General features: G+C 55.8%; 3 protein-coding genes across 3 annotated transcripts; 2 read left to right on the top strand and 1 right to left on the bottom strand.

The window, feature by feature from the left end:
- Positions 1-5723: 5723 nt before the first annotated feature.
- On the bottom strand, positions 5724-7159 carry F5144DRAFT_292925 (uncharacterized protein). The gene is made up of 3 exons (XM_066783828.1): positions 6511-7159; positions 6192-6429; positions 5724-6053 (listed from the first exon to the last, which is right to left on the bottom strand). Exons 1-3 carry the CDS (start codon positions 6903-6905, stop codon positions 5778-5780), a joined length of 909 nt encoding a protein of 302 aa, XP_066641428.1. The 5' UTR covers positions 6906-7159; the 3' UTR covers positions 5724-5777.
- A 1115-nt stretch (positions 7160-8274) lies between these two features.
- F5144DRAFT_515030 (uncharacterized protein) lies at positions 8275-9942 on the top strand. The gene is made up of 3 exons (XM_066786600.1): positions 8275-8581; positions 8642-9103; positions 9193-9942. Exons 1-3 carry the CDS (start codon positions 8361-8363, stop codon positions 9737-9739), a joined length of 1230 nt encoding a protein of 409 aa, XP_066641427.1. The 5' UTR covers positions 8275-8360; the 3' UTR covers positions 9740-9942.
- Positions 9943-9950: 8 nt separating this feature from the next.
- F5144DRAFT_577705 (eukaryotic translation initiation factor 3 subunit D) lies at positions 9951-12270 on the top strand. Its single transcript, XM_066789218.1, has 3 exons — positions 9951-10435; positions 10530-11772; positions 11837-12270. The coding sequence occupies exons 1-3, from the start codon at positions 10210-10212 to the stop codon at positions 12120-12122; spliced, it is 1755 nt and encodes a 584-aa protein (XP_066641426.1). The 5' UTR covers positions 9951-10209; the 3' UTR covers positions 12123-12270.
- Positions 12271-12391: the final 121 nt, after the last annotated feature.

Here is a 12391-nt window from a genome sequence, read left to right as displayed (position 1 = left end):
TCGTGATTTCGCGATCGAAGATGCCGTCCGGTTACAAGACGTGCGTCAATGGCAACGGAGAATCTCGCAGACACCGTGGAGAGGGTTGTTCGTTTGTTCGTTGTCTCGTTGTCAAGGACTCGGTGCCTAATGGTGGTGGACTTGGTGCGGGTTTTGGCGCCGTGATCAGAGCAACGCGAGTCGGTGGCACGGCTGCGGCTTGTCTGGCCACGGCAATTCCGAAATGGCGCTGGGAGGACAAGCACTAAAAGGCGTCACCAGCATCAGAACGAGGATATCCCTCAGGATGGGTGGTGTTGTCGACGTCGACTTCGACTTCGTCGGGTGGCTTTTGTTGATTCAGAGGCCAAAGTTAAAGTGGGGTTTCTTTGTTCGGCTCCGAGCTTCCTCGCAGGGAAGGAAGGGAGAAAGTGGGTGAGGTGATGCCCAACCAAGACTTCTAGCAAGCAAGGCAAGCAAGGCAAGAAGCAACAAAACAGCCAGTGGCTGGTACCTAGGAGGGGAAAAAAAAGAAGTAAAAATTAATAGGTGTTCCCAGGTTGTTGTTTTGTTTTGCAAAGTAAATTTGGGAAGGAACACTCGGAGGTTGTAGTTGCAACTGAACTCGGCCGCATTTCCGTCCAAACATCCACAGGGAGCAAGGGAAACGAGAGCCGACACGGAACTACCCTCCTACCCAACGTGAATTCAAGAACGAGTGCACAGAGCCGAGAATCACACTGTGACCCTCTCTCGCTTTCTTTTCGAATCGTGCTCGTGGCTGCTCGGCGCGCGGCGTGGGGTGCCGTTGGAAGCGGGGAACAAATGGCTCTACCAATCAGAAATGCCAAAGTTATGGGCATGAGGATGTGCCTGGTAGTGCTACCCAGAACGTGCTGACGGGAGCAACGGAACCAAGGTCGCGAGACTTTGGGCGAGCCGGGCCCACTCTATTTTCTTCCAGGCTCGAGCCAGGTTTGCTTTTTCCCGCTGCGTCGCGCGGCCAGAGAAAGCCAAGCAGTGGATTGGAAAGCAAAGCAAAGTCAACAGAAACACTCACTCTTGGCCCGTGCCTCAGGATGGATTCCCGTCCCGACCAGTCACCATTCCGGAAGATTCGGGGACCACCTGACGAGGTATCATCGAAATGGGACGACATAACCCTGCAGCGGGCCTGCACAGTGGCTCGAGAGTGGTGTGAAATGAGTTGCGCGGTTGCTAAGTAGGTTGTTACTCTCTTGACGCCCTAATGATCACGATCAGGTTCGAACGATCAGGTACGAATAACTACCATTTCTATCTTTCAGTCATAACTACATCATCCATTGGGGGTGTCTGTTCACTCGGTTAGTTCTTCTGGCTTATTTTCTCTTTCCGCTTTCCGCCCCGTTCTCGGCTCGTTATGATTCGGGCAACGGGTTGATCGTCAATTCAGCATGACCTGGATGATCTCCCTCCCCTCATCTTCAACGGCAGCGCCCAGAAACAAGCTGCTGGCCTGTCAAGCCCTGGAACCGTTCTCTGGTGGCATTCTGCTCCTGCATGACCCCGGGTCGCACGAGATGCCCGATGACACAGCCGACTTGCACTTGCAGGGCGCCACGGTCTAGGCCGTCTTCAGTCGATTGGCCTCCTTCGACACCGTTTCTCCAAGCCACTGATAGCCGTGTGGCCCCAAGACGGCTGATGTTCTCCAAACAGCTGCAGGCGACGAAGGACCCCTCCATCGTTGCCCAAGCAGCCCATTTACCCTCTATCTTCTCATTTCCCCACGCCAACCCTCCCTATACTGACTCGCATCGAATTTAAAGTCCACGAAAGTGACCTCATTCTCCAGGATCAACGATCGATCATGTCCTAGTGGTTGCGGCCCTAGAGGCGATGGACAACGCAAGCCTGCGAGCCTAGAACCTCCTCGGACGCACAACGGGCACCGGCGGACAGTTCATCCCTGCCGTCCCCTCACGCGCTCACTCGTCCACAATCCTCTACCGGGATGCCGAACTCCATGTCGAACTTCGAATCCGGCGCCCACCCTGCAGCTCGGGGTTATGTAAACCAGGTTGTTCTCACCAACACCTGGGAGCTACCGTCGGTTACGAAGTATACGGGACCAAATAACCAGAGCTCTGGGCACGCCCACCAAGACCACGCCAAGTGAGGAGGGGGGACATCGGAGGCCATCGCCCTCCACAGCACTTCATGTGTATTCCCGGGCTCACAAGCTGCATGCCCTGGGTAGGATTACATGCGCACTACTGCAAGTCCGTGGCCCTCGGGGTACAGGTGGTTCTGCACGGTAAGCTCCTCAGTTTTGACTAGCTTGGGGCTACTCTTCGGCTCATTACCCCCGGAGTTTGCCACCAGTGAGACGCGGGGACGAGATTCGCCTCGGGCCACACGCGACGCACCACCGCTCGCAGACATGACGAGGTATTCCAACGGCTTCGTCCAGGTTCTCGATTTCATCAGAGTTCTCAGCCCAGCGCTACCACAAACCACCATGCCACAATGCACAGCGGTCCCATGCCCCGCCTGCCCCGATACACCGGTTCACAAGGGTGCGGCCATCCAACCGTCCACGGGGTCGCCAAGCAGCGTCTCTATTCCCGTTAATCCCACCGACCTGTAGCTAAGGTAACCATGGGCAGGAGCCTAATATCTTGGACAAAAAGAGTGTCATAACTAAACGTAACAACTCCAAGCCTGGTTCATTGCGGCATGTTTCACGACAACATATGTGAGACGTGCCACATACACATATCACTCCTACTACGCGGTTTACGGAAGCATTTGAAGAAAGGTTACAACATCAACATCAACAAACCCTATGGAGCAATGAGGCGTGATTCCAAGTCATCTTGACTCCTTGCTTGAGATACTGACAAATGTACACTTTCCGAGTGGCAAACGATCGCCTCTCACCGCAGAGGAACTGTTGAGATTACTTTGTACATACGTGTATTTTAAGGAATGTAACTACACTAGCACAAGCATTTAACTTCGAGGTCGCCACATCGAAACCAAACTTTGGCCTGTCACACGACTGGTTGAGCTCTCTGATGAAATACTAGCTGAAGGCAGCTCCGCCCTGCCTGCATATCGCCGGCCAGTAGCGCGTCTCTCCCCGCCATTGCCGGGACGCCATTGCCGGACGGGATCGGCCAAGGGTCACCGTTCCGATTCGATAACCCTTTGTGTGGGCCAGCGTTTCACCGCAACGAGTTCTGGGACCATTCACCACGTGATAAGCAACCAGGTCGCCCGTGAGAATGAGCCGATCTCGATCGCCTGTGTTGCTTTCCTGCATCGACCCATGTAACTGTGACTCTGGAGCGCCGCCTCCTCTTTTGCTCGTGAGCCTGTTCAGGTTGCGAGACGGCTCTTCGAGATGGCATGTTCACTCCAATTCGTATACTACGGCCCTCTTCATCAACTCAAGTGAGCCGTTGTCCACGTCCTCTGGTTCGTTAACAAGACTCACAATGTTGCGAGGTGTCCGATGTTTCACACCCTTCTTGCATTTATCCAAGCCTTCTTTCTGCTCGACTTAGGCGACTCCAAAACCACGCCACCAATGGAGTCGATGGGGTTCGTTGAAACGGGTCAAGCAGAAAAAGAAGCCCTCATCCATGCTGTGTCACTCGACCATGGCGGAGGGACTCGATGACGGTGAGGGGGATCATGCTTTCTTCGTCCCTGTGCATACGCCCGCCAGCTCAGCTCGAGGCATTGACAAATAGAAAAGGCGTTACGCAATGTCCGGGTTGTGAGTGGGTGGACCATGCTGGGCGATAAGTTTGTTCCCGATAGGCTAGCAGTTTCAAAGCGACTCCTCGATCAAACGGCTGATCATCCTCTCTTGTGCTTCCATATGGGCCGATCGGCACGCTGCTGTGATCTTCACTCAAGTGCACTGTGTAATTATGATGGGGCAGAGTGGGAAACCTGGACAGAGGAGGTCCTATGGTCCTTCAATAACACAAAAGCTCACCTTCACAGGGTTTGAAAGCCTCACAGATGACGTTTGCTGTGGAAATTCCCACACACAGGCAAGGGCAGCACTTTAGGTGAGGAGATACCCACACACACACAAGGTTGTCTGCTTCCCCAAACTTACCCCGACTTTGTCTTCCTTCAGTTGCCCTCCGCTTGCAATCCACTCGGTCAATGTGTTTGATGACCGGTGAATAACTCGGCCAAGAAGCTCCGGTACAACACCCAGATTGTCGTTGTAACCTGTGGTTGACGCCCGGCCAGACTTCTCTCCGAAGAGCATTTCCTGCCCATACGGGGACACCCGTGACCTTTCCAAGGATTGTTGCCCGATCGCCAACGGCGTCACTCCAATCCACTTTACTACAAGAGCCCAGAGTTACCGCCTCTAAAGTACGTCATCGGTTCTTACCAGAGCTAGGCGAGCGAGGAGGCCGTTGTTAGCAAACAGCACGCTGTGCCCCCCTTCCTCGTTCTCTTCCCCCCTACCCACGTCAAACCTTGCTCCGCATTCACGGCAATCAAGCCTCCCCTGTTCAGCCAAACGCCCGAGTTCGTAGACTCAATGGCGGCGTGAATTCATAACTGCCGGAGAGTTATGACTAATTGAATGGTTCTCTTAAACCAATGCTGAAGTCAAAGATATCTTGACGAATAGTTGCGGTCAAACATGGCGTCGGGGTAGTCTCAATATCACACTATCAAGGGCCAATCGGAACCGTCGCTCCCAGTTCTTGATGGGCCAACATCTCTCGAAGATTAAATAAAGGAAGAAGAAACAGTGTCAAGAACGCCTCGTTCTCCAAACCAATGGGTGTTCACTTTACGTATCTGTTGACTGCAATGACTCGAAGTTTGCCTTGACGCCTAATACCAAGTTCCTCTAAAGGCCTCAACAAGAAATAGGGGTGTTAAAGCGGCTGCTAAATCCGTAGGGGAGGAATCAGACTGTCCGAACAGAAAGATGGATGGGTGGTCGTCAACTTAAGAGCCGAGGCCCACTCCACGACCCGATCCGGCCTGTCCCGGACTTGCAACGGCGGAGAGCGGCCGAAAGTGGAGTCCCGGGCCGGCGCCTTAGCCGCCGATGTGGACACAGCAATCCCCGGACCCGATAATCACAGTGGCGTGTAGCATATTAAACACATTGGAGACCAGGGATGACACAATTTGCAAACTGGGGCCTATCACCTATACCTGTGCTTGCTTGAGATTTTGTCTTCGGCTGCACCTGTACCCTGATGCCGACGAAAGTCCAAAGTCTATTCATGGTTTTTATTTTACTCAGCCTCTTCCCGATTCCTTTACCTCTTTCATCTTTCTTAACTTTTTGCTTCCCTTTCGAGTTCGGCCTTTTTTCTTTTCTTTTCTTTTCTTTTTTTGGCCAGAGGGTGGTAGGCTTGCTCGGACGGCGTGCGAGAACTCGGCGTAATAGAACCGGGGGCGCATGGGACGAACAGACGAGGATCATGGTTCACCCACACCGATCACCCGTCTTCGTGGAGGGGCATCTACACCGAAAGGCAATCAGGATTCTGCCCATGGAAGTTTGTTCTCCGGTACACATGAGGGCAAAAAGACCCATCCAGTGGATAGCAACGAAAGCCAAAAGGCGTCGTCAGGTTGTGTAAGTTACATATACAACCATTAGGCCTCACACACTCGCTCCAAAACCCCAACAATCCCAATCTTACACAAACCCCCCTAACCTAGACACGGAAGGCAACCCTCCCCTCCCCACCCTACCTAAGCCGAATCCACCCCTCCCCCGACCAGCCCCAGACACCGCATCCGCGACGACGCTACCCGGCAGCCCCCTCTCCCACCCCAGCCACCACCACCGGTTTGCCGCCACCATCACCATCATCAGCACCCTTGACAGCTTCATCCTCATACCGCGTGGCACCCACGGGCGAGTTGAGGAGCCAGCGCAGCAGCAGGATGGCGTCGGGCGGTGGTTCCTTGCCGCGTAGGTCGAGCTGGCGGGATTGCCGGATGATGATCTTGTTGGTTTGGGCGTCGAGGTGGGCTTGGGTGAGGCGGGCGTGGGTTTCCCACTCGAAGGTGCAGATAAGGGCCTGGGGAGAGGAGGGGGTTAGTTAGGACGATGGCTGTGGAAGGCGTGGTTGTTGTTGTTGGGGGGGGGGGGGGGGGTGTGGAGGGTGGAGGGGGAAGGACAGAAGAGAGACGTTGTGCGTTGTGAAAAGGTGGCTTACCGGCTTGGTGTGATGATCGGTGAAGCGCCCCGGGCGGATTTGCTCTCGCAGCAAAGTAACGGCGGCGTCGACCTCGCTCCAGAGCATTTTGCCCTCCGGCGCCACGTTCGAGTCGAGCATTATGATTCCCATGTGAGGCTTGTCGGCCGCGGTAGGAACCCGGTAGTAGTTGGGCACGTACATAGTATCGCTGTATTCACCGCCGATTGGAGCGGCAGGGAAGCCATATCTTCTTGGTCTGCATCCGTTTAGTTGTTGCTTGTCTGCCGTATTAGTAAATGGCGAGCTTGGGGATGGTAACGGAGAGAAAACAACGTACATGGGATGCATTTCACCGTCGTAGTCGTATTGTAAGCGGGCCAACACGCCATCAAACCAATGCGCCCTCATCGTTGCGTATATGTAGCCCGCGTTTTCCACCCATTCGGGATCAAGGTGTTTCTGGTCGTCGAGAGTCTCGCGCCACAGTTTTCGGGCCTGGTCGGCCTCTTCCTCCAGGCCGCTGTCCTCATCGTAGCAGGGGGGGAAAAACAGCGGCTCAAAGTCGCATGGGTATCGGCTGTCGACATCGAGGTTCGTCGATCTCACAACACCAAGCGCCTCGAGGTCGGCATCATCCAAAATGGAAGGACTTCGTTCATGGATATACTCGGTCAAGGCGCACAGCATGTCATATTGTGTGCGCTCGAGATCACGTCGGCGATTTTGCTCCATGTTAAAAATGGGGAGAGGCCTGGTTAATTGTGCACTTTACTGTTGGGGGTCTTCAGGGGTTTGTTTTGTTGTTGTGTTAGTATTCAAGCCTAGGTATGTTGTTGTGGCAGCACGAGTTAGGTAGTTAACCCGAAAGTTATGATCCTAACCAAATCTGGTTCAGAAATCCGGGGAATGCCGGCACACGCCGCCCTGATTTTAGGATTTCAGGGCAGTGTCGCTCAATATTTGGGGGGAGGGGGTTGCTCTCATGGTTCATTGCGCACATCGACGATGCGCCTCCTGAGTAAGCACGAGCGAAACCGAGTGGCGCAGATAGGTGCCGAGTAGCCGGCAGCGGCGAGGGCAAAATACCTGATTATAGGTCACATCCAGCCATTTAGACACAATCATAGAATAAAGTTGGTCGCATGTTTACGGTTAGGTGTTGAGGTTCGCTGGCTTGGTTTAGTGTTCGGAAAGTTTAGTTGACTTGCCCCCTAAAGCGATGGAAGGAACCACCGGGAACTGGCATCGTAGGTTGCCCCAAGATTGCGCGGTCCACAAATAGTTGCATCGGCTCCATCGAGTGGCTCAGCCCCTGCATGACTTTACTACAAGTACTTAGCGGATGCTTACACCCTCAGCTCTTTGACGTGGAAATTTGCCTAGTTTTCTACCTTCTCCTCGTCTTGTCAGAATTGATCGGATACGCAAGGCTTGACGCGCAGCGCCCTGCGAAGTCGCTCGGTTTTTCGACACGTCCGGGGCTCCGGACACTATCAATTCAGGTGGTCCGGTTCCACAATAGCCCTGCCACTAACAACTCCCTTCTATTGTGTACACTGCATTCGACAAGTTAACCACCTGACTCATCTCTACTCAATCAATCGATAACTCAAATCTTGGGCCCTCCCCGGCGGTTGCAGCAATATCCAGGAGGATCTTCACACACGGCTCTGTCCGCAACTGTTTCATAACTTCCCAACCGTCACTCACCTTTATGCTCGAGCCACACCCTGTCCCGCGCCAAGCCCGTCACTCCCTCATGAGCATGAATTGACACCTCGAGTCCCCGAGTCCTCGCTGTAACCACCCCATCCGTTTACCTTTGTCCGTCCTCAACACCACTACCGCAATTTGCATCAAAAGACATCCCAGGGGAGATCATTACCTCAGGTATGTTCGGAGTAAGTCTGTACGACGCCCGCGCGCATCCCTTTCGATCAAAGCTCTTAAAAAGGCAGATCGACCCCGCTTGTCTATTGCCCCTACCTACCTATCTATGTCTTGCCATGATCGACGCAATTGGCTTGCTACTCATTCCCAGAATCACCCCCGAGTCTTGAGATACACGCTGTCAGGATGGCTGCTAACTTCGGGCCCGTAGCCACTGCGGCTTACCCTTCACCAACCAGCTTTTCATCCCCTACGCATAGGAGGCCGTCTGTTCCGTCGCTCTACGACTGGCCAGCCATGACATCCCTCTCCCCAAGCCAACCCTCTCAGAGGGGGTTTGGTGGCGGGCCCACCGGTCAGGATAAAACTCCCTTGTCGACGCTGAACCTGGATTTCCTCAAGTCTGTGAATGAGAAGAGGACGACAAGGGATGGACAGCCACAAAAGCGACGAGGTCCCAAGCCAGACAGCAAACCGGCCCTGACAAGGCGGCAAGAACTCAATCGGCAAGCTCAGAGGTGAACATGACCCGGCTAGCAAGGGGATCCAATTGCGGGCTTTTAGCTAATCCGCGGCAGAACCCACCGAGAGCGTAAAGAGCTCTACATCAAAGCCCTCGAGGACGAGGTGTTGCGGTTGAAGGAGATCTTCAGCCATATTTCGCAAGACAAGGCGCGCCTCGCGGACGAAAACCGGCAGCTCAAAGCGCTGCTAGCCCAGAATGGTATTGGTGGATCACTGCCTGGTGGCAGCGTACTGGACGACTCGGCTAGCAACCCGAGCGCGAGCATGGGGGCCAGTTACGCCCCGGCATCCAGCAACACGAGCGCCTTCACGCCGCCGCCTTTGTCAGCAGGCAGTGGCGGCCGGGGCGGGGGGATATCACCAAACAGCGCCACCTACCCCCACGGCCACAGCCACCACCAACACCAACTCTCCGGACAAGGGAGTAGCCTGGGTGTCGCGGCGGGCACTGGGGGCCAGCCGAACCAGCTTCCGAACATAGACTACGAGCAGGCCGGTGTCGACTTTGTGTTGACGTAAGTAGTAGAACGGATCTCTCACTAAGGACCATGAGTCCTAAAAAACCTTGAGAAACCAAGAAAGTTAACCCATTCCCCCACCACAGCCTCGAAAACCCCTGCATGAACCACCTCCCCTGGATGCTCGAGCGGGCCGTCACAACCGGCATCCGCGAGCCCTGCGGCCACGCGCTGATGGCATCCTGCCCACCAGAGCCCTTCTCCGAGCTCTCCCCCGACATCCCCTTCGGCCAGCAGCCCCAAGCCCAAAACGGCGGCGGCGGCGGCGGCGGCGGGCACATCCACAACCACGCCCCCGCCGAACACCCAAACCCCGGCCCCGGCACCGGCGCGGCCCCGGCCGCGGCCGGCGGCACGTGGACGCTCAACAAGGGCGACCTGACGACGCTGCTGGACCTCAGCAAGCGGCTGAACCTGGACGGCGAGATCACCCCCGTCATGGCCTGGGGCATGGTGCTCGCGCATCCGCGGCTGGGGGAGCTGCGTACGGAGGACTTTGCGCGCCTGGCGGAGGATTTGGGGGGCAAGGTGCGCTGCTATGGGTTTGGGGCGGTGATGGAGGAGTTTGAGGTCCGCGATGCGTTGGAGAATGTGTTTTCGATGAGGCCGGATTTTGGGATGGGTGGGTACTAGTTACCTAGGTAGGTGTTGAGTTGGGTTGGGTTGGGGGGTTTTGGTTTGTTTTTTTGCTCTATTCTTTTTGGTTTGTTTTTGGATATGGATGGATGGGCTGGGAGGTGGGCTTGTTTATATTTCTATGTTATCTAGGTTGCTCATCTTATATCTAGTATTATAAGTGGTCTGAACAGACTCACATCAGTTCATGTCATTACCAGAAGGGCCAGCGGTGCCACTATCCGCACTGTGCCTACCACCACTACCAAATCTGAGCCTGGGAGGGATGCCCCACACCACACAACCCCACCAAAGAGAATTTCGACCTCGAAAATAAAAGGAACCTGGGAAGCTTTGCCCCGTCCCGCAACACCAGACGCCGTATCAACACCCTTGTCGATCCCGCGGCAAGAGGCATACATTTTAAACCACCGCCCTCCCACATCATACGTCTCACTCCAATTTTTTAGCGGCAGACAATACCGACCATGGCGGAATACACGGCGGGCACGTCGCCCCTCGTCGACCTGATCAATTCGCTGCCCGATTCCGACGGCACCTGGGGGCCCCCCATCACCACCGAGACCACCCTCAATGGCGTCCCCTACGCCCCCTTCTCCAAGAGCGACAAGCTCGGTCGCATGGCCGACTGGACTGACGCCAAGGATGGCAGGGACGGCCGTGGCAGACAACAATACAACAGGAATTACCGTGGTGCGTTATCGCCCTGTGTCGCAAGGAGGGGTCATGTCTTTTTTTTTTTTTTTTTTGGTGTGATGGCGGACTGACGATTTTGTTGTGCATGCAGACCAGCAAGTCTACGGCGCAGGCTCTGCGTCTCTCTTTGCGCCTCCCGTAGCGGAGGACGAAGCCTCCTTCTCCGTCGTCTCCAATGTCCGCGATACAGGCAAGACCCGCTTCGGGCGGGGCGCCATCTTCACCCGCGGCCGGGGGCAGCGCGGCCGTGGTGGCCAGGACACCAGGGGCGGTGGTCGCCAGCAGTTCCAGCGCGGCGGGCGCGGCGGCCAGCAATACGGCGGCGGCGGCTACAACGACCGTGGCGGCGGGCGGGGTGGTGGTGCGCGCGGGCGTCGCTTTGGCTGGAAGGACTACGACAAGCCGCAGCGCAACCGTGACGCCTCGGTCAACATCAGGCCCGACTGGAAGCTCCTTGAGGAAATCGACTACAACCGCCTCAGCAAGCTTAACTTGGACACCGACGAGGGTGAGGATGTGGACAGCTACGGTTTCCTATACTACTACGACCGGTCGTACGACAAGCCGCCCGTCAAGAGCGCCGAGCGCAAGCTGGCTGTTATGGACCGCGCCGTGTACAACGTGACGACCTCGTCGGATCCCATCATCCAGGAGCTCGCCGAGAAGGACGAGGCCACCATCTTCGCCACTGATAGCATCCTGTCGATGCTCATGTGCGCCCCGCGATCCATGTACCCCTGGGACATCATCATCGTCCGGCAGGGCAACAAGGTGTTCCTCGACAAGCGCGACAACGCCGCGCTCGACATGGTCACCGTTAACGAGAACGCGGCCGACGCGCCACTTGAGGCGTCCGAGGGCTCCAAGGATGTCATCAACCAGCCCGGCGCGCTTGCGGAGGAGGCCACCTACATCAACCACAACTTCGTCAACCAGGTTGTGCTCGAGAGCTCGAACCAAAAGGTCGAGATGGCGAACGAGAACCCCTTCTACAGCGCCTCCGAGGAGACGGAGCCGCCCGCTTCCAAGGCCTACAAGTACCGCCGGTTCGACCTTTCTACCAGCGAGGAGACCCCCACATACTTGGTTGTCCGCACGGAGTTGGACGCCGTCCAGAAGAACCCTACCAGCGGCGAGGACCAGTTCGTCACGGTCCATGCGCTGAACGAGTTCGACAGCAAGGCCCAGGGCAGCGGAGGCGCGCTCGACTGGCGCACCAAGCTGGTGTCGCAGCGCGGCGCCGTCGTTGCCACCGAGATGAAGAACAACAGCTGCAAGCTGGCGCGCTGGACCGTGCAGAGTATCCTAGCCAAGGCCGATGTCATGAAGCTTGGGTGAGTCCATCCCTCGTCTGCAGACTAACACCCATGAAATAATAGCCCGCTAACAAGAGCTCAGCTTCGTCTCCCGTGTGACACCCAAGGCGAACGACAAGCACGTCATCCTCGGCTGCGTCGGCTGGAAGCCCAAGGACTTCGCGAACCAGATGAACCTGCAGCTGTCCAACGGTTGGGGTATCGTGCGCACTATTGCTGACATGTGCCTGCAGCGCGAGGAGGGTAAGTACGTCCTCGTCAAGGACCCCAACAAGAACATCCTGCGCCTGTACGAGGTCCCGGCCGACGGCCTGGATGATGACGACGAGGGGCCGGAGCCCGAGGCGGTGGCCGAGGAGGAGGACTAAACATCGGATTGTGTGGGTGTTTGTTGACGGGATCTATTTGGCTGGGTGGAAACAAAAGCGAATTAGACTACGAGTCGGTCGGGTTAGTTAGCCTGTATATTTTGACCGCCATCAGCGGAAATTCAATCAAATGGACCTTGAATCAATACTGCCAAGTTCAAGATACCGTGTGTACCATTATCATGGTGTCGTTATTGTTGATGGTGTCATTAACTGCCCACCGAACCCCTTTCTTTAATGATGGCAATTGTGTGCACGTGACAGCGCGA

The sequence above is a fragment of the Chaetomium tenue genome, assembly GCF_020726465.1.
Source record: "Chaetomium tenue strain MPI-SDFR-AT-0079 chromosome Unknown F5144scaffold_5, whole genome shotgun sequence".
Classification (NCBI taxonomy): Eukaryota; Fungi; Ascomycota; class Sordariomycetes; order Sordariales; family Chaetomiaceae; genus Chaetomium; species Chaetomium tenue.
Note: the sequence above shows the minus strand (reverse complement) of the source record. Positions and strands in the feature narration are given on the sequence as shown.